The 20344-nt window shown below is 41.3% G+C and overlaps 1 protein-coding gene across 2 annotated transcripts in view; it reads right to left on the bottom strand.

Annotated features, from left to right (window-relative positions):
- The window catches only part of LOC106609439 (protein mono-ADP-ribosyltransferase PARP12), a 34030-nt gene that overhangs the window by 5501 nt on the left and 8185 nt on the right, over window positions 1-20344 (bottom strand). Inside the window, exons 1-4 of one of the 2 annotated variants that reach the window (XM_045722060.1) lie at window positions 9392-9773; window positions 855-990; window positions 348-618; window positions 21-71 (exon numbers count right to left, since the gene is read on the bottom strand). In XM_045722060.1, the coding sequence (XP_045578016.1) occupies window positions 21-71; window positions 348-534 (238 nt within the window). In that variant the 5' untranslated portion in view covers window positions 535-618; window positions 855-990; window positions 9392-9773. Of the gene's footprint in view, window positions 1-20; window positions 72-347; window positions 619-854; window positions 991-9391; window positions 9774-20344 lie in introns of those variants that run through there. The other variant, XM_014208283.2, reaches the window with a different exon arrangement.

Here is a 20344-nt window from a genome sequence, read left to right as displayed (position 1 = left end):
CTTTGAAAATGCTGTCTTACCACCGTGTATGCAACTGCCCTTGATGAAGTACATACATATTTCAGATTTATCTGAAAAAGAGAACAGGACATTTCATTTACCATGCCAATAGAATCAACATCTATACATTTTGATAGCTTGTGACTGGGAATGTTCATCATTCATCGGCTCTTAATACCAGTTAATAACCATGAACACACTGTAACTGAGCACATGAAATAGTTTCTGCTAAATTTTAGGTTATTTAAAAAAAGAAATTCACAATTAACCTGTGTATTGATTATTGTGACTACTATGTGGGCCTCTGTTAGACTTGTTACTTGTGTTAGCGGTTGCATTAGCTTTACCTCTTTGATGTTGCCCCTTGCCTTGCTTGGCATGGTTTTGCTTTTGCAACCACTCCATGTTCATGTACACAGACTTTAGGGAGGCAATGAGCTCGTTGGGCACCCCTCTGTCCTTTAGGATTTTTAATGGGTGGGGTTCGTAGAAATCATGACACCTGGGACAGTTGCAGCTACCCCTGAGATACATCTCACAGATGTGGAGCCTCTTGCATGTCTCACCATCCTGGCATTTGCCATACTCTCCAACACCGTTGCTGTAGTTGTGGCACAACTAGCAGAAGGAAAATGTGCGAGAAAAAAATACGCACAAACACACATGCATGCACGCACACACATACATGTATGAGTACACACACACAATATTCTGGGATATTCCATTTATATTTCTGCACACCACAGCACAAGATTGGAGGAACATGAACTTAATTTAGATCATGGTCACTAAACACAAGGCCTTAACCAGACAGAGCATACTTTAGCAAAGGGGCCTGCTGCAGTGTTACGTACTTGTGGTAAGAGGAAGCCATCATTCTGAAGCAGCAGAGTGCACAGCTCAGATCTGTTCAGTTCCTCCAGTCCATGTTCTTTCAGGATTCTGCTGTTGTCCCCCGAGGTCAGGTCATGGTTGAAGTGACATCCTCCTCTGTAGTCAAAAGTAAACATTTTCTTGATACAACCTTCCATCACACTGGGCACAAACTGGTTGAATCAACGTTATTTGTCAATGTATTGTAACGTGAAATCTACGTGGAAAATACACTGAGTGTACAAAACATTAGGAGCACCTTCCAAATATTGAGTTGCAACCACTTTTGCCCTCAGAACAGCCTCAATTCGTCAGGGCATGGACTCTACAAGGTGTCGAAAGCGTTCCACAGGGATGCTGGCCCACATTGACTTCAATGCTTACCAAAGTTGAGTCAAGTTGGCTGGATGTCCTTTGGGTGGTGGACCATTCTTTTTTTCTTATTTTACCCCTTTTTTCTCATGATATCCAATTGCGATCCAATTACAATCTTGTCTCATCGCTGCAACTTCCCAACGGAGTCGGGAGAGGCGAAAGTCGAGTCATGTGTCCTCCGCAACATGACCCTCCAAACTGCGTTCCTTAACACCCGCCCGCTTAACCCGGAAGCCAGACGCACCAATGTGTAGGAGGAAACACCGTTCAACTGACGACCGAAGTCAGTCTGCAGGCAGCTGGCCCGCCTGTCACATCTGCTCTGGCAATGCCCTCTACTGCTCATCCTGTGTCTCCTTTACCTGCCACCACTCCCCCAGTACTCACACACACAGAGCGAGTATCTCCCTCGCGTGTGTGTGTGTGTGTGTGTGTGTGTGTGATTGTGTGGGCGGAGACAGGTGTGCTGGAGTCAGAGCAGATCCCCACCAGCTGCAACCTGTTCCATAATCAAGATCTCAACAAATACTCAGCCCTGCCACTTCCACGCTGCCAGATCGTAATCTCTGATCAGTCAGTCTACGTTTCTAGCCGTTTGTTACTATTCAGATCCTGTTATCCTGTTGTGCCTGTTTTCCTTGCCTGACGCTGTTTTCCTTTCCGCTACAGTTCTGCCCGCTCTGACTCTGGTCCCTGTCTCCAGTCCCACGTCTTGTCATCCTGCTACTCGGTCCTGGATTCCCCACTCTACTACTCCCTTGGATTCCCCTCCGGACCTGCTTACCCTGTCTCAACCCTTCTCGCTCCAGCCTCAGCCTCCGCACCTGGTTTCCAGCAATCCACCCGAGCTTCCCCTGACCTGCACTCCATCTCCCCCCTGTGTTTCAATAAATACCTTGGTTACTTCATCCCAGTCTCCTCGTCTGAGGCTGCTCTTGGGTTCCCCTGTTCCACTCCACGTAACACCGCCACAGAGTTGCTAGAGCGCCCGGCCAAACCCTCGCATAACGCTGGGCCAATTGTGCGCCACCCTATGGGACTCCCGGTCACGGCCGGTTGTGACACAGCCTGGGATCGAACCAGAGTCTGTAGTGACACCTCAAGCACTGTGATGCAGTGCCTTAGACCGCTGCACCACTCGGGAGGCAGTGGACCATTCTTGATACACACCGGAAACTGTTGAGCATGAAAAACCCAGCAGCGTCGCAGTTCTTGACACATTCAAACTGGTGCACCTGGCACCTACTAACATGCCCTGTTCAAAGGCACTTAAATCTTTTGTCTAGCCCATTCACCCTCTGAATGTCACACATACACAATCCATGTCTCAAGGCTTAAAAATCCTTCTTTAACCTGTCTCCTCCCCTTCATCTACACTGATAGGAGTGGATTTAACAAGTCAATAAGGGATCATAGCTTTCACCTGGATTCACCTTGTCAGTCTATGTCATGGAAAAAGCAGGTGTCCCTAATGTTTTGTACACTCAGTGTACATTTGATTTGAAAAGTTTTTGAGGGTGAAATTTCTACATAGACAAAGATTGTATAAAATATGTTGAATTTGTACCTTTGAAACAATGTTAGATCTTCAACGTTATATCCAAAATCAGATAAAAAAACAGACAGGGAAGCATCTCCTACTGGATAATTGATTTACAGCTCCCCTTTGGTCTCCCAAACAGGATTTTAACCAAGCCCAGCCCTGATATTTGTCACTGACTACAACCAATGTGCTATTGTGAGAATTATTACTAAGAGATCTCTTAATAACCAAATAGATTTACTGTTCCTATCGAAGTCATTCCAAAGGGTAGGTTTAACAGAACAAATAAAATGTTACCATTATTTCAAAGTCATATATCATCTAATAGGCCTATGTAGCGTTTGCGAAATCAACAGCTATTGTTTCTATTCAACCCAGGGTTCAACTAAAAATAGACAACACATATAGGCTTAGGGTTTCAAGCTTTCGTTGATTTCAAATATACTCTTCAAGTTAATAATTCATATGTTGGATTCATGTCTCCATCTCAACCAAAAATCTAAATTAAAGATTAGGACTAAATCAAATCAAACTACATATAAAGTTAGTCATAAACTGTTCCCTCTGCTACCGCACGACAAGTGGTACCGGAGCGCCAAGTCTAGGTCCAAAATACTTTTCAACAGCTTCTACACCCAAGCCATAAGACCCCTGAACAGCTAATCAAATGGCTACCCAGACTATTTGCATTGCCCCCACCCCCCCCACCCCCACCCTATTTTACGCTGCTGCTATTCTCTGTTAATTATCTATGCATAGTCACTTTAACTCTACCTACATGTACATATTACTTCAATTACCTCGACTCACCGGTGCCCCCGCACATTGACTCTGTACCGGTATCCCCTGTATATACAGTTGAAGTCGGAAGTTTACATACACTTAGGTTGGAGTCATTAAAACTCGTTTTTCAACCACTCCACAAATTTCTTATTAACAAACTATAGTTTTGGCAAGTCGGTTAGGACATCTACTTTGTGCATGACACAAGTAATTTTTCCAACAATTGTTTACAGACAGATTATTTCACTTATAATTCACTGTATCACAATTCCAGTGGGTCAGAAGTTTACATACACTAAGTTGACTGTGCCTTTAAACAGCTTGGAAAATTCAAGGCCTACCTTCAAACTCAGTGCCTCTTTGCTTGACATCATGGGTAAATCAAAAGAAATCAGCCAAGACCTCAGAAAAAAAGATTGTAGACCTCCACAAGTCTGGTTCATCCTTGGGAGCAATTTCCAAACGCCTGAAGGTACCACATTCATCTGTACAAACAATAGTACATAAGTATAAACACCATTGGACCACGTGCTATCATACTGCTCAGGAAGGAGACGCGTTCTGTCTCCTAGAGATGAACGTACTTTGGTGCGAAAAGTGCAAATCAATCCCAGAACAACAGCAAAGGACCTTGTGAAGATACTGGAGGAAACAGGTACAAAAGTATCTATATCCACAGTAAAACAAGTCATATATCGACATAACCTGAAAGGCCGCTCAGCAAGTTAGAAGCCACTGCTCCAAAACCACCATAAAAAGCCAGACTACGGTTTGCAACTGCACATGGGGACAAAGATCATACTTTTTTGAGAAATGTCCTCTGGTCTGATGAAACAAAAATAGAACTGTTTGGCCATAATGACCATCGTTATGTTAAGAGGAAAAAGGGGGAGGCTTGCAAGCCAACGAACACCATCCCAACTGTGAAGCATGGTGGTGGCAGCATCATGTTGTGGGGGTGCTTTTCTGCAGGAGGGACTGGTGCACTTCACTAAATAGACAAGGGAGGAAAATTATGTGGATATACTGAAGCAACATCTCAAGACATCAGTCAGGAAGATAAAGCTTGGTCGCAAATGGATCTTCGAAATGGACAATGACGCCAAGCATACTTCCAAAGTTGTGGCAAAATGGCTTAAGGACTACAAAGTCAAGGTATTGGAGTGGCCATCACAAAGCCCTGACTTCAATCCTATAGAAAACTTATGGGCAGAACTGAAAAAGCGTGTGCGAGCAAGGAGGCCTACAAACATGACTCAGTTACACCAGCTCTGTCAGGAGGAATGGGCCAAAATTCACCCAACTTGTTATGGGAAGCTTGTGGAAGGCTACCCGAAACGTTTGACTCAAATTAAACAATTTAAAGGCAATGCTACCAAATACTAATTGAGTGTGTATGTAAACTTCTGACCCACTGGGAATGTGATGAAAGAAATAAAAGCTGAAATAAATCATTCTCTCTACTATTATTGTGACATTTCACATTCTTAAAATAAAGTGGTGATCCTAACTGACCTAAGACAGGGAATTTTTACTAGTATTAAACGTCAGGAATTGTGAAAACCTGAGTTTAAATGTATTTGGCTAAGGTGTATGTAAACTTCCAACTTCAACTGTAGTCTCGCTATTTTTATTTTACTGCTGCTCTTTAATTATTTGTTACTTTTAATTCTTACTTTTACTTTTAATTACTTTTAATTAACACATATTTTTCTTAAAACTGCATTGTTGGTTAAGGGCTTGTAAGTAAGCATTTCACTGTAAGGTCTACACCTGTTGTATTCGGCGGATGTGACAAATACGATTTGATTTGATTTAGTCCTATTCTTTAACATAGATTTTGGGTTGATATGAAGACGTGAATCCAACATATGAATTATCAATTTGTAGACAAATTGGATATTGAATTGTGTTTGGTTGTCGATGCAACCAAATATCAACATTTGAAAGAGATGTCTATTTTGTGCAACTGACTTTGTCTTAAATTCCAGTTGGTCTACAAATTCATAATTGATATGTTGGATTTCAGTCTCCATCTCAACCAAACATATAAGTTAAAGAATAGGACTAAATCAAATAAAACTGTATTTAAAGTTGGATTTGATTTAATCCTTTAATTTATATTTGTAGACCAACTGGAATTTAAGACAGACTAAGTCAGTGCCACAAAATATACATCTCCTTCAAATGTTGATATTTGGTTGCATTGACAATTCAATATTACTTTTGCCATATAGTAAATAGCCTTAAGTTAAGGCATATTTTCATTAAAAGTTATTTTGATGAATTTATTCATACTATTTCATCCTTCCACAAGATATAGTCCCGACACAAATCTAGGGTTGCTACCAAAGCCGGCTGCTCGTTCGTTTTATTGGTTCGGTTGCCATAGATGCGACCCAGTCGTTCTCGCTTTTTGTTCTGTATCAATGGGTACAGGAAGTTAGTCGTTCATTCATAATGTTCCATTGCCATACTGGCTGGCAACGTTGTTATCCCTTGCTTGCTAGCTAGCCAACAACGGCTAACTTACAGTCACGTCAAACAGTGCAGCCAAAATAACCACAAAGTAGCATTTGCATTTGTTTAAGCTGTTTTCTAGTGACATTTATTTGGATACATCCATAACAATGAGTTAATGAGTCGCAATTTCGTCAGGACACTGTTTTCAGAGGAGCTAGCCAACAACACAGCTAACACAATCACTTAAAACTGAAGCTGGAAAGACTATAAACTAGCTGCACTTCATTTCGTTTTACCTTTTTTCAATTGACATTTATTTGTATATATCCACAAAAATTATGCCAGCTGATTCATGATTTCGACTGGCTGAGAAATGCTGCATGCCTGTCTGTCTCATTCCGACACATTCATTACTATGGGACAGTTGGAGATTTAATTTAAATATTGAAAAAATGTTGCAAATGTCGGGGAGACAGATAGCAAGGTTAATACAAATCTCCGCTGTTGAAAACTAAATGACAGTCTAAAAGAAATGTGAGATAATGTCTAGATGCTTTTTATAGTGGAGATCAAGTTTATAAATTGCCTGGCTGGGCTGATGACTAAGTGCAGTATGGTGGCAAAATTGCAAGATTGTTATAATACTTTTTTTGCATCACATGGTTGTTTTATTCAACAGAATAGAGTATTCTTAACTATTGTGTGTGTGTTCTACTGAGGATGTGCCTCTGGGAGATAACACTGACAGGAGATTTACGATGTCTTTTGGGTGATAAAACCTAAAGAGCATTCCAGAGCATGAGTTAATGTTTCTGTTCTATACCGTACAAGTTTGGAGTCGGAGGGCCAGACACTGGTCTATACAATGAAAACTGTTGACACAGCAGATACTGTCTGCTATGTATTATAGGTATCTTTCATACAAATCTGAACCTTGTGACCCATTCTATATATCTTTTGTTCGTCATGTAGGTTGAAAGGGGTGTAGCTTGGCTATAAAAGACCTTTGTACTTTTGTCTCGGCGCTCTCAACGAATCATCAGAGACGGGGATTCGTCGACCAGCCATCGCTATTGCAAAGCTCTCACTAATAAATATTCCATTTAAGTTTAACTCTGACTTGTGTGATAAGTTTGTCTGACCCGATTTGATAGTAAAGAAATGAACCACCACAGCAGTCAGATGGAACAGAGTAAATAGGCATTTTAAAGTCATAGATTTAGCAGTAACTTCTGGAATAGACACCGGCTGGAATGCGGTTTTAACCAATCAGCATTCAGGATTATATCCACACGTTATATAATCAACTATAAATGTAATCTTATGTAATCACAGAAAGCATGTGTACTCAAAATAGCATGCAAAGGTTGCAGGTCTGTGAAGGTGATAACACATCAAATAGATGCATAAATACAAAATATCTGACATTGTATTCCCAATTTAACTTTGTTGTGGTTTTAAATGGTTGAAAGCGCAGTGATAACACATTTAGATGACAACTAAGGGCTTGATTCAATCTGTATCACCGAAGTTCAGCGCTATAGTGCGATTGAAATTTAAAGGTAATGTTCCTGCATTTATGGTAAACGCTGCATATGTTGACTCACTCAGAAATTACCTTAACATTTTAAGCGCGCTATAGCGCTGAACATTGGCAATACAGATTGAAACGAGTCCTAAACCAAAAATCTGACATTGCTTTTCCATTGGAATTCGGTTGTGCATGATTACACATTGGGAATTCAACAAACTTTTGGCTGTTTTCTGAGTGGGTGAATAAATATTGAAATCTCACTGTCTCAAATAAATATTACAAAAATGTCCACATTGAAATGACGTGGTGTGCACAGTGGGATGTGGCTATAGGCCTATACTTATTCCATTGGAAACAGTAAAAATAGGGATCCTACACAAAGAATTGTTGAATCAACGTTGTTTACATGTCATTAAAAAATATATATGTAATGTGATGATGGTGAATCAACATGGAAAATGATTGGATTTGCAAAATGTCATCAACGTAAGGGAATTTCGTATTTTTCTCACCCAACTTTTAACCTAAATCCAATGTGATGGATTTTTGGTTGATTTCACGTTGAATTCATGTTAGCTGACAACTCAACCAAATGTAAATTAAAAATTGACTTTGAACAGACGTTTGTTCTCAGTGGGTATTTGATCAGTGCATGATAATATGCCCAGGCCTGTTTCTTACAATTTATTGCAACTACTTTCAGCCTAGTGCACAATGGAAAAACTTTTGAGCAGCGCCTAGAGGGTTCAAGATGTGTTTGAATGCAATGCGTAATTTCATGCGTAAATATGGAACATTTTGGATAGGGCCTACTGGAAAAGTTATTAAAAGTAGGCCCCCTCAGATTTGCCCTGTTAAAAAATGTTTTATTATTTTTTGGTTTCATTTATTGTTGGTGTTTCTCTTTAATACTACTAGCCACCTACCAATTTTATGAAGTTGGCTATCTCCCAACCTTATAACTGGTCACCAAGAAGCCATTTCAGGCTATCAATCAAGTTAGAGTAGCTAGCTTGTCTAACTATCTTAGCTGGCATGCCTGCTGGCAAGGTTGGTAGACTTTAGAAAAGCAAGCAATAACTAAATGTACTGAATAAGACTCACAATCCTTTAAATATTTTACCTTGCAGAGATGCAGAGAAGCATATTTAGATTCATTAAAAAAAGAACCAGGCACAGATCTGGGGAAGGGTACCAAAACATTTCTGCAGCATTGAAGGTCCCTAAGAACACAGTAGCCTCCATCGTTCTTAAACGGAAGAAGACTCTGCGTAGAGCTGGCTGTCCGGCCAAACTGAGCAATCGTGGGTGAATGTAAGCACTGTATGCTTAAATATACAGAAAAATAAACATATTTATGACATAGAATTAAGCATAGTAATTATGGCTCTAGATTGCAGGAAAAAGCTGTGTCAGGTGTTTGGAAAATGCTAAATTCTCCAACTTCTAAATGGGGGCCTAGCCCCCCTCAGACCGCCCCTGAGGTATCCTCACATACTTTATGCCCCCTCAGATGTTTTGTATGCATGATATGGAAGACTATTAGGCCCAAGTGAAGACCAAAAAAAAAAAAAACACATTATGGGTGGTGGTACTTGGATTTTCGTTTGGCACGGATTGTACTTAACAAACTTGAAAAACTTTGAGAATAAAGTCGATATTTTGAGTATAAAGTAGATTTTTTTTTTTTTTAATAAAGTCAACATTTTATTTTGTGAATAAAGTGACAATATTTCGAGAATAAAGTGTCAATATTTTGAGAATAAAGTCGCAGTTGTATTTCAAGATTAAAGTAGGGGATTTGGTTAATAAATGCATACCTCCCTGGCTCCCTGTTGCTGTGTGCTCCACCTTTGAAATGCCTGAGTTAGATGACTGATGAAACTATACTTTAGAATTGGCTTTAGTAACAAGGAAATCCTTCTTCTTTTAGCACATAATAACCAAAATATTATAAGTATTAGGACCAAGTATTAGGACCTGGAAGAAGTTGTGACTGCCACAGATTGGGTCTTTTCAGAAGGAGGAACCACACAGCCTTGGATGAGGTATTTAATCCAAGTCCGTGTGGATACATAAATAGGTAGAGATGGGCGTGTTAAAACAAACAAATGGCCATAATAATCAAATACACTTGTTCAAACAGACGTCACTGTGCACTCACACTTATCAATCTAATGATCTAATAACTCGCACGCACCCTCACAGACACACACACACCAAGTTTCCACCTGGCAATTTCAGCATTACATGGGCTTGCTCCTACCTATCTCTCCGATTTGGTCCTGCCGTACATACCTACACGTACGCTACAGTCACAAGACGCAGGCCTCCTTATTGTCCTTAGAATTTCTAAGGAAACAGCTGGAGGCAGGGCTTTCTCCTATAGAGCTTAATTTTTATGGAATGGTCTGCCTACCCATGTGAGAGACACAGACTGGGTCTCTACCTTTAAGTCTTTACTGAAGACTCCTCTCTTCAGTAGGTCCTATGACTGAGTGTAGTCTGGCCAAGGGGTGTGAAGGTGAACGGAAAGACATTGGAGCAACGAACTGCCCTTGCTGTCTCTGCCTGGCTGGCTCCCCTCTCTCCACTGGGATTCTCTGCCTCTGACCCTGTTTTGGGGGCTGAGTCACTGGCTTACTGTTGCTCTTCCATGCCGTCCCTAGGAGGGGTGCGTCACTTGAGTGGGTTGAGTCACAGACGTGATCTTCTTGTCTGGTTTTGCTCCTGGGGTGGAGGAGATCTTCGTGCGGGATTTTCAGCCTTGTCTCAGGGTAGTAAGTTGGTTGTCTGTTGATATCCCTCTAGTTGTGTAGGGGCTGTGCTTTGGCAAAGTGGGTGGGGTTATATCCTGCCTGGTTGGCCCTGTCCGGGGGTATCGTAGGACGGGGCCACAGTGTCCCCCAAACTCCACCCCTGTCTCAGTCTCCAGTATCTTTGCTGAAATAGTCTATGTACCGGGGGGCTAGGGTCAGTCTGTCTTATCTGGTGTCCTGTGTGAATTTAAGTATGCTCCCTCTAATTCTCTCTCTCTCTACTCGCGGAGGACCTGAGGCCTAGGATCATTCTTCAGGACAACATGGCCTGACTCCTAGCTGTCCCCAGTCCACCTGGTTGTGCTGCTGCTCCAGTTTCAACTGTACTGCCTGCGGCTAGGGAACCCTGACCAGTTCACTGGACGTGCTACCTTGTCCCAGACCTGCTGTTTTCGACTCTCTCTCTCTACCGCACCTGCTGTCTCGACTTCTGAATGCTTGGCTATGAAAAGCCAACTGACATTTACTCCTGAGGTACTGATCTGTTGCACCCTCTACAACCACTGTGTATTATTTGAGCCTGTTGATCACGTTTGAACATTTTGAAGAACAATCTGGCCTTAAAACTTCTTATGAATCGGTGTCCTGTCAACGGGACAGTTGTTGCTCAATATGCATAATGTGACTAAAATGTAAAAAAATATATATAAAAAATAACGGTACATATATTATATGGGAAGAAAGCTTAAATTCTTGTTAATCTAACTGCATTGTCCAATGTATAGTAGCTATTACAGCAGGAAAAAAATACTATGCTATTGTTTGAGGAGAGTGCACAACAACAAAACACTTTTAGCACGGCGACAGGTTTGATTCATTCACATCTGAAGGGTAAATCATTTACTTACATTCTGAAATCTTGCTCTGATTTGTCATCCTAAGGGTCCCAGAGATAAAATGTAGTGTAGTTTTGTTTGATAAAATCCGTTTTCATATCCAAAAAATCCATATAGTATGCACGATCGATTTTGTATTTCCACTCGTTCAACTTGCAAAGAAAGACATTTGTGAAAATCGAACACTAAATGTTGTTTCAACCAGTCAATTTAAGTGAAGTGAAATACCAGTCTTTATATTTATATTATTTTATATTGTAAATCTGAGCTAATGCAGTTGTTTCAATGGTTGCATAGTACTCATTCGAGAGATTTTTGAAATATTTTCTTTGATTGCTATATATTCATGTGTGTGTATCCCTAATTCCTAATGAAATATGTGTATGAATAGCAAACAAGGCACTCGAAAGCCACAACATGTCAAAGTCAACATACAATACACATTGGGCTCCCGACTGGCGCAGTGGTCTAACACACTGCAGTACCTGGTTCGAATCCAGGCTGCAACACATCCGGCCGTGATTGAGGATAGGGCAGCGCACAATAGGGCGGCGCACAATTAGCCCAGCGTCGTCTGGGTTTGGCCAGGGTAGGCGTCACTGTAAATAAGAATTTGTACTGACTTGTCTAGTTAAATAAAGGTTAACACAAAAAATTTAAAAAATGATTGGTACACACACTTCACCACAGCGTTCTCCACTCTATATAATATATGTTTATAGATGTGTTGTTAATTTGATGTATTGCTAAAATAAAAGTTCAATAAAATAAGAAAACATACAAAAATGCTATGCTAATGCAAAATACAAGTTTACACACTCCCTGGAATGTCATACATTATGGATCATTAGCTTACCTACATAAAATGTACTAACAGGAGACGCGACAAGAATGCTGATTCAATGTCTCCAAACACAGAAGTGAAATATTTAAGATAAGGGCCAAGTTAGCAGCCAACACTGATCTAATGTAATAAGTGAACACACCATAAACAAAGTAAAAAAAGACAAAAATAAAAAATATACACACTATTTACAATTACAGTATTTAGAACACCCTATACACAAGATTGTGCTACTGGTCTCAAGTCTCTTTCTGCTGTAAAGCACTTTCCATCCTCTACTTGTAGGCTGACTGGGTATTCAAACCTCTAGATGGATGGGCGGGGGTTTGTTGTGGAGCCAGAGAGAGCAGCTGTCAGACTAAGTGGGGGATGGAGGACTTGAATGTGGTCTCTTTGAAGTCAGTCTTTACCACTATTGAAGATTTGTTTTTATCAGTAAGAATTCAAGTTTATTACTATGGTTAGGTTCTTGAAAATGTATCAATTTACCAATTCGTCCACTTGGAGGCCACTTGGGTACATTTGGGAATATCGTGAAGGACACCTGAGTGACTTTATACTAAATGTCATGTAGCTTGCTCATTCTTGAAGGTATCAGTCTGAAACAGCTTCCTAGCTGAATGTGTGGCTTTTCTTTTTCATGTCAAAGATGATGCAACAAAAATAAAAAACATATGTTTTTTTCTATGTATTATCTTTTACCAGATCTATTGTGTTATGTTCTCCTACATTAATTTCACATTTCCCCAAACTTCAACGTGTTTCCTTTCAAATGATATCAAGAATATGCAGATCCTTTCTTCCGGTCCTGAGCAACAGGCAGATAGATTTGGGTATGTCATTTTAGGGGAAAATTGAAAAAAAAAAAGGGGTGGATCCTTAAGAGGTTTTAAATGGCCATGTACTCTGATAATCTACACCCGGCACAGCCAGAAGAGGACTGGCCACCCCTCAAAGCCTGGTTCCACTCTAGGTTTCTTCCTTTCTAGGGAGTTTTTCCTAGCCACCGTGCTTCTACATCTGCATTGCTTACTGTTTGGGGTTTTAGGCTGGGTTTCTGTATAAGCACTTTGTGACATCTGCTGATGTAAAAAGGGCTTTATAAATAAATACATTTGATTGATTGATCTAAATATAGGCCTATTAGATATTAATGATGATAGGGCTATATAGGCTAGGCCTATATAAAGAAATAATCATTGATCTGACATGACTTAGTTGGTAGCCTAGCTAATATCTCCTTTCACTATCCATCTATCGGTGATGTCGTCAAGGATGGAAGGAATGAAAGATGCATAGGTTATCATCTCTGTTATAGGCTATTTGTCTCAGCTATAACGCTTAGGCTATCACTTGTTCACCTTATATAGACTAGTGGCTACATCTGTTAGGTTATAATAATGGAACATTAAATTGCTGCACCAGTCGCGAGTCATGACTGCAGTCAAATTCCACGTGACTTCTGAGTCACAGCAACTAGGCTTCTCTTAAACTGCGCTCTAATGACACTGATGGTCATTAGTAGCCTACCAAACTTGCTAACGACCAGTCGCTAACAGTAGCGGTGTGTGGGTAAAATCACTGGGGAAGCCAGAAAAAAAATCCATATTACAACCTATGTGTTGTGATAATGGCATTGTTTGCTCCAGGCTATGATCTATAGAGGTATTCAGAGTGGACATCTAGTCCGCCGACTCAGGAGGCGAACACACCACCCATCGCTTCCGAGTATATTACTCGCTAATGTTCAGTCTCTGTATAATAAAGTTGACGAGCTCAGGGCGAGGATTTCCTTCCAGAGAGACATCAGGGATTGTAACATACTCTGATTCACGGAAACATGGCTCTCTCGGGATATACTGTCTGTGTCCGTACAGCCAGTTGGGTTCTCAGTTCATTGCGCTGACAGGAATAAAGATCTCTCCGGGAAGAAGAAGGGTGAGGGTGTATGTTTCATGATTAACTACTCATGGTGTGATTGTGATAACATACAGAAACTCAAGTCCTTTTGTTCACCCGACCTAGAATACCTCACAATCAAATGCCGTCCTTATTACCTCCCAAGAGAATTCTCTTCGGTTATAGTCACAGCCGTGTAGATTGCCTCTCAAGCCGATACCACGACGGCCCTCAAAGAACTACACTGGACCCTATGCAAACTAGAAAATACATATCCTGAGGCCGCATTTATTGTAGCCAGGGATTTTAACAAAGCTAATCTGAGAAAAACGCTACCAAAGTTCTACCAACACATTGACTGTAGCACTCTGAGAAAACATTGGACCACTGTTACTCAGCTTTTCGAAATGCCTACAAGGTCTTACCCTGCCCTCCCTTCGGCAAATCTGGTCACGACTCCATTTTGCTCCTCCTTTCTTATAGGCAGACGCTCAAACAGGAAGTACCTGTGCTATGGACTATTCAACGCTGGTCTGACCAATCGGAATCCATGCTTCAAGATTGTTTTGATCGCGCTGACTGGGATATATTCCAGGTAGCCTTTACAATAATATCAACAAATACATGGATACGGTGACTGAGTTTATCAGGAAATGTATAGGAGATGCTGTACCCGCTGTGACTATTAAAACCTACTCAAACCAGAAACCGTGAATAGATGGCAACATTCGCGCAAAACTGAAAGTGTGAACCACCGCATTTAACCATGGCAAGGTGACTGGGAATATGGCCGGATACAAACAGTGTAGTTATTCCCTTCGCAAGGGAATCAAACAGCCAAAACATCAGTACAGAGACAAAGTGGAGTCGCAATTCAACGGCTCAGACATGAGACGTATGTGGCAGGGTCTACAGACAATCACGGACTACAAAGGGAAAACCAGCCACGTCGCGGACACCACCGTCTTGCTTCCGGATAAGCTAAACACCTTTTCACCCGCTTAGAGGATAACACAGTGCCACCGACACGGCCAGCTACCAAGGACTGTGGGCTCTCCTCCGTGGCCAACGTGAGTAAGACATTTAAGCGTGTTAACCCTCGCAAGGTTGCCGGCCCAGAGGGCATCCCTAGCCGCGTCCTCAGATCATGGCAAGACCAGCTGGCTGGAGAATGTACGGACATATTCAATCTCTCCCTATCCCAGCCTGCTGTCACCACACGCTTCAAGATGTCCACCATTGTTCCTGTACCCAAGAAAGCAAAGGTAACTGAACTAAATGACTATCGCCCTGTAGCACTCACTTCTGTCGTCATGAAGTGCTTTGAGAGACTAGTCAAGGATCCTATCACCTCTACCTTACCTGACACCCTAGACCCACTTCAATTTGCTTACCGCCCCAATAGATCCACAGCCGATGCAATCGCCATTGCACTGCACATTGCCCTATCCTATCTGGAAAAGAGGAATACCTATGTAAGAATGCTGTTCATTGACTATAGCTCAACATTCAATACCATAGTAGCCTTCAAGCTCATCATTAAACTTGGGGCCCTTGTTCTGAACCCGGCCCTGTACAACTGGGTTGTGGACTTCCTGACGGGCCGCCCCCAGATGGAAAAAATACCTCCACTTCGCTGATCCTCAACACAGGGGACACACAAGGGTGCGTACTCAGCCCCCTTCTGTACTCCCTGTTCACCTATGACTGCATGACCACCCACGCCTCCAACTCAATCATCAAGTTTGCAGACAACACAGTAGTAGGCCTAATTACCAACAATGACGAGACAGCCTACAGGGAGGAGGTGAGGGCCCTGGGAGTGTGGTGCCAGGAAAATAACCACTCACCCATGGTCAATAAAACAAAGGAGCTGATCGTGGACTTCAGGAAACAGCAGAGGGAGCACCCCCCTATCCACAGACGGAAACACAGAGGAGAAGGTGGAAAGCTTCAAATTCCTCGGCGTACACATCACTGACAAACTGAAATTGTCCACCCACACAGACAGCGTGGTGAAGGCGCAACAGCGCCTCTTCAACCTCAGGAGGCTGAAGAAATTTGTCTTGTCATCTAAAACACTCACAACTTTTACAGATGCACAATTGAGAGCATCCTGTCGGGCTGTATCACCGCCTGGTACGGCAATTGCACCGCCCTCAACCGCAAGGCTCTCCAGAGGGTAGTGCGGTCTGCACAACACATCACCGGGGGCAAACTACCTGCCCTCCAGGACACCTACACCACCCGATGTCACAGGAAGGCCAAAAAGATCATCAAGGACAACAACCACCCGAGCCACTGCATGCTAGTTCCTGTGTGGCTCAGTTGGTAGAGCATGGTGTTTGCAACGCCAAGGTTGTGGGTTCGATTCCCACGGGGAACCAGTAGGATTTTTTTTATTTTTTATAATAATGTATGAAATGTATGCATTCACTACTATAAGTCGCTCTGGATAAGAGCGTCTGCTAAATGACTAAAATGTAAATGTATGTTCACCCCGCTATCATCCAGAAGGCGAGGTCAGTACAGGTGCATCAAAACTGGGACCGAGAGACTGAAAAACAGCTTCTATCTCAAGGCCATCAGACTGTTAAATAGCCTTTACTAGCACCTTAGAGGCTGCTGCCCTATATACATAGACTTGAAATCACTGGCCACTTTAATAATGTTTACATATCTTGCACTACTCATCTCATATGTATTTACTGTATTCTATTCTACTGTATTTTAGTCTATGCCACTCTGACATTGCTCGTCCAAATATTTATATATTCTTAATTCCATTCCTTCAATTTAAATGTGTGTGTATTGTGTGTATTGTGGTGGAATTGTTAGATATTACTTGTTAGATATTACTGCACTGTTAGAGCTAGAAACACAAGCATTTCGCTACACCCACAATAACATCTGCTAAACATGTGTATGTGACCAATAACATTCTATTTGATTCTGTTAGTTCATATGCCGTATGACCATGATATACTGTAGTATGTAAAGACCAGATTAAATTGAGAATAGTCTGATGGGTGAGAATATTATCAAGTGCTTGTCAAATTGTGAAGGAGAGACTGATGAAGTGTGTGCAGCCATTTGAGAGAAACATAGCAGAGTGATTGCCTTTCATGTGACTTTTTTCAAATAATCATAAGAGTTGCATCATGCAGCCTTAGAATGTATTAAAAATCAAAATATATAGCCTGAAGTTTGTGTCACAACTAAAGTTGCATAAATAACTTTCATATAAGCATATAGGAGGACCTGTTTCTTTGTTAACCGCTCAACACAGAATAGCCGCATGTGCCCACCTCCTCGGAAATCATTTGGGTAAAATATCCTTTCTATTTTATTCAGCTACTGTATGTTCAATTGTATTGTTCTTTCTTACTATAAAATAATGCCACGGAAATTATAAGCAAATTTTGCCAGCTAAATTAATTTGTGTAGCCCACAGCCACATGGCATAGTTAGATCAGGGCCTAAAATAAGGAAGACTCAGAATAAGCTATTCTATTCTTCTGAATAGGCAACATTTCCTTTAGACCTGTCCTAAAATAAATTATGGATTTATTTTTATGGTGTAGGGCATGTTATATTAAATGGATTTATTAGCATTTTTAAAATGTAGATGTTCTAAAGGTCCTCATAAGTGGCTTGTAGGCTATGCAAGGGAGCCGGAGATGCTAAACATCTTTTTGTTGAATAACGGTCAATTACCATGAGACCAGCACTTATTTGCATGACAATCAACAGCTGACGAATTTGGAGAGCAGCTTCACTTGGGGACTAGGTTTGCAAAATTCTGTGACTTTTCAATATATTCTCTGGTTTTCCAGAAATCCTGGTTGGAGGATTCCGGATATCCTGCTTATTCCCTCCTGATTCCGGGATCCTCCAACCGGGATTGTGGAAAACCAGGGAATTTATTTAAAAGTTCCCAGAATTTTGCAAACCTACTTGGGACACATACACGCATAGCCCCAGGTCTCCAGGATCCCAAGATAATTTGTTTCACAATTCCATTGGGTCAGAAGTTTACATACACTAAGTTGACTGTGCCTTTAAACAGCTTGGAAAATTCCAGACAATTATGTCATGGCTTTAGAAGCTTCTGATAGGCTAATTGACATCATTTGAGTCAATTGGAGGTGTACATTTTACATTTACATTTATGTCATTTAGCAGACGCTCTTATCCAGAGCGACTTACCTGTGGATGTATTTCAAGGCCTTCCTTCAAACTCAGTGCCTCTGCTTGACATCATGGGAAAATCAAAAGAAATCAGCCAAAACCTCAGAAAATAAATTGTAGACCTCCACAAGTCTGGCTAATCCTTGGGAGCAATTTCCAAACGCCTGAAGGTACCACGTTCATCTTTACAAACAATAGTACGCAAGTATAAACACCATGGGATCACGCAGCCATCATACCGCTCAGGAAGGAGACGCGTTCTGTCTCCTAGAGATAGACATACTTTGGTGCGAAAAGTGCAAATCAATCCCAGAACAACAGCAAAGGACCTTGTGAAGATGCTGGAGGAAACAGGTACAAAGGTATCTATATCCACAGTAAAACGAGTCCTATATCGACATAACCTGAAAGGCAAATGACCCCTGAAAGGACAATGACCCCAAGCATACTTCCAAAGTTGTGGCAAAATGGCTTAAGGACAACAAATTAAAGGTATTGGAGTGGCCATCACAAAGCACTGACTTCAATCCTATAGAAAATTTGTGGGAAGAACTGAAAAAGCGTGTGCGAGCAAGGAGGCCTACAAACCTGACTCAGTTACACCAGCTCTGTCAGGAGGAATGGGCCAAAATTCGCCCAACTTATTGTGGGAAGCTTGTGGAAGACTACCCGAAACGTTTGACCCAAGTTAAACAATTTACCCAAGTTAAACAATTTAAAGGCAATGCTACCAAATACTAATTGAGTATATGTCAACTTCTGACCCACTGGGAATGTGATGAAAGAAATAAAAGCTGAAATAAATCACTCTACTATTATTCTGACATTTCACATTCTTCAAATAAAGTGGTGATCCTAACTGACCTAAGACAGGGAATTTTTACTAGGATTAAATGTCAGGAATTGTGAAAAACTTGAGTTTACATGTATTTGGCTAAAGTGTATGTAAACTTCCGACTTCAACTGTACAGGGTCAGTTCTAGTATCATATTTACAATGTGCAGGGATACTGGATCGATAGAGGTAGATACAGTGCCTTCGGAAAGTATTCAGACCCTTGACGTTTTCACATTTTGTTACGTTACAGCCTTATTCTAAAATATATTACACTGTTTTTTCCCCTCATCAATCTACACACTAACTTCAAGCACCAGCTGTCAGAGCAGCTCACAGATCATTGCACCTGTACATAGCCCATCTGTAAATAGCCCATCCAACTACCTCATCCCCATACTGTATTTATTTAACTCCTTTGCACCCCAGTATCTCTACTTGCACATTCATCTTCTGCACATCTATCACTCCAGTGTTTAATTGCTATATCGTAATTACCTCGCCACTATGGCCTATTTTATTGCCTTACCTCCCTTATCTTACCTCACTTGCACACACTGTATATATATATATATATATATATATATATATACACATACTTTTTTTCTACTGTATTATTGACTGTATGTTTGTTTATTCCATGTGTAACTCTGTGTTGTTGTATGTGTCGAATTGTTTTGCTTTATCTTCGCCAGGTCGCAGTTGTAAATGAGAACTTATTCCTGGTTAAATAAAGGTGAAATAAAATAAATAAACACAATACCCATAACGACAAAGCAAAAAATGTTTTTTAGACATTTTAGCTAATGTATTAAAAATAAAAAACTGAAATATCACATGTACATAACTATTCAGACCCTTTACTCAGTACTTTGTTGAAGCACCTTTGGCAGCGGTTACAGCCTCGATTCTTCTTTGGTATGACGCTACAAGCTTGGCACACCTGTATTTGGGGAGTTTCTCCCATTCTTCTCTGCAGATCCTTTCAAGTTCTGTCAAGTTGGATGGGGAGTGTTGCACAGCTATTTTCAAGTCTCTCCAGAGATATTCAATCGGGTTCAAGTCCGGGCTCTGGCTGGGCCACTCAAGGACATTCAGAGACTTGTCCCGAAGCCACTCCTGCGTTGTCTTGGCTGTGTGCTTAGGGTCGTTGTCCTGTTGGAAGGTGAACCTTCGCCCCAGTCTGAGGTCCTGAGCGCTCTGGAGCAGGTTTTCATCAAGGATCTCTCTGTACTTTGCTCCGTTCACCTTCATCTCGATCCTGACTAGTCTGCTAGTCCCTGCCGCTGAAAAACATCCCCACAGCATGATGCTGCCACCACCATGCTTTACCGTAGGGATGGTGCCAGG

The sequence above is a fragment of the Salmo salar genome, chromosome ssa07 (genome assembly GCF_905237065.1).
Source record: "Salmo salar chromosome ssa07, Ssal_v3.1, whole genome shotgun sequence".
Taxonomy (NCBI): Eukaryota; Metazoa; Chordata; class Actinopteri; order Salmoniformes; family Salmonidae; genus Salmo; species Salmo salar.
The sequence above is the reverse complement of the archived record's forward strand: the minus strand, read 5'-3'. Positions and strand labels throughout refer to the sequence as shown.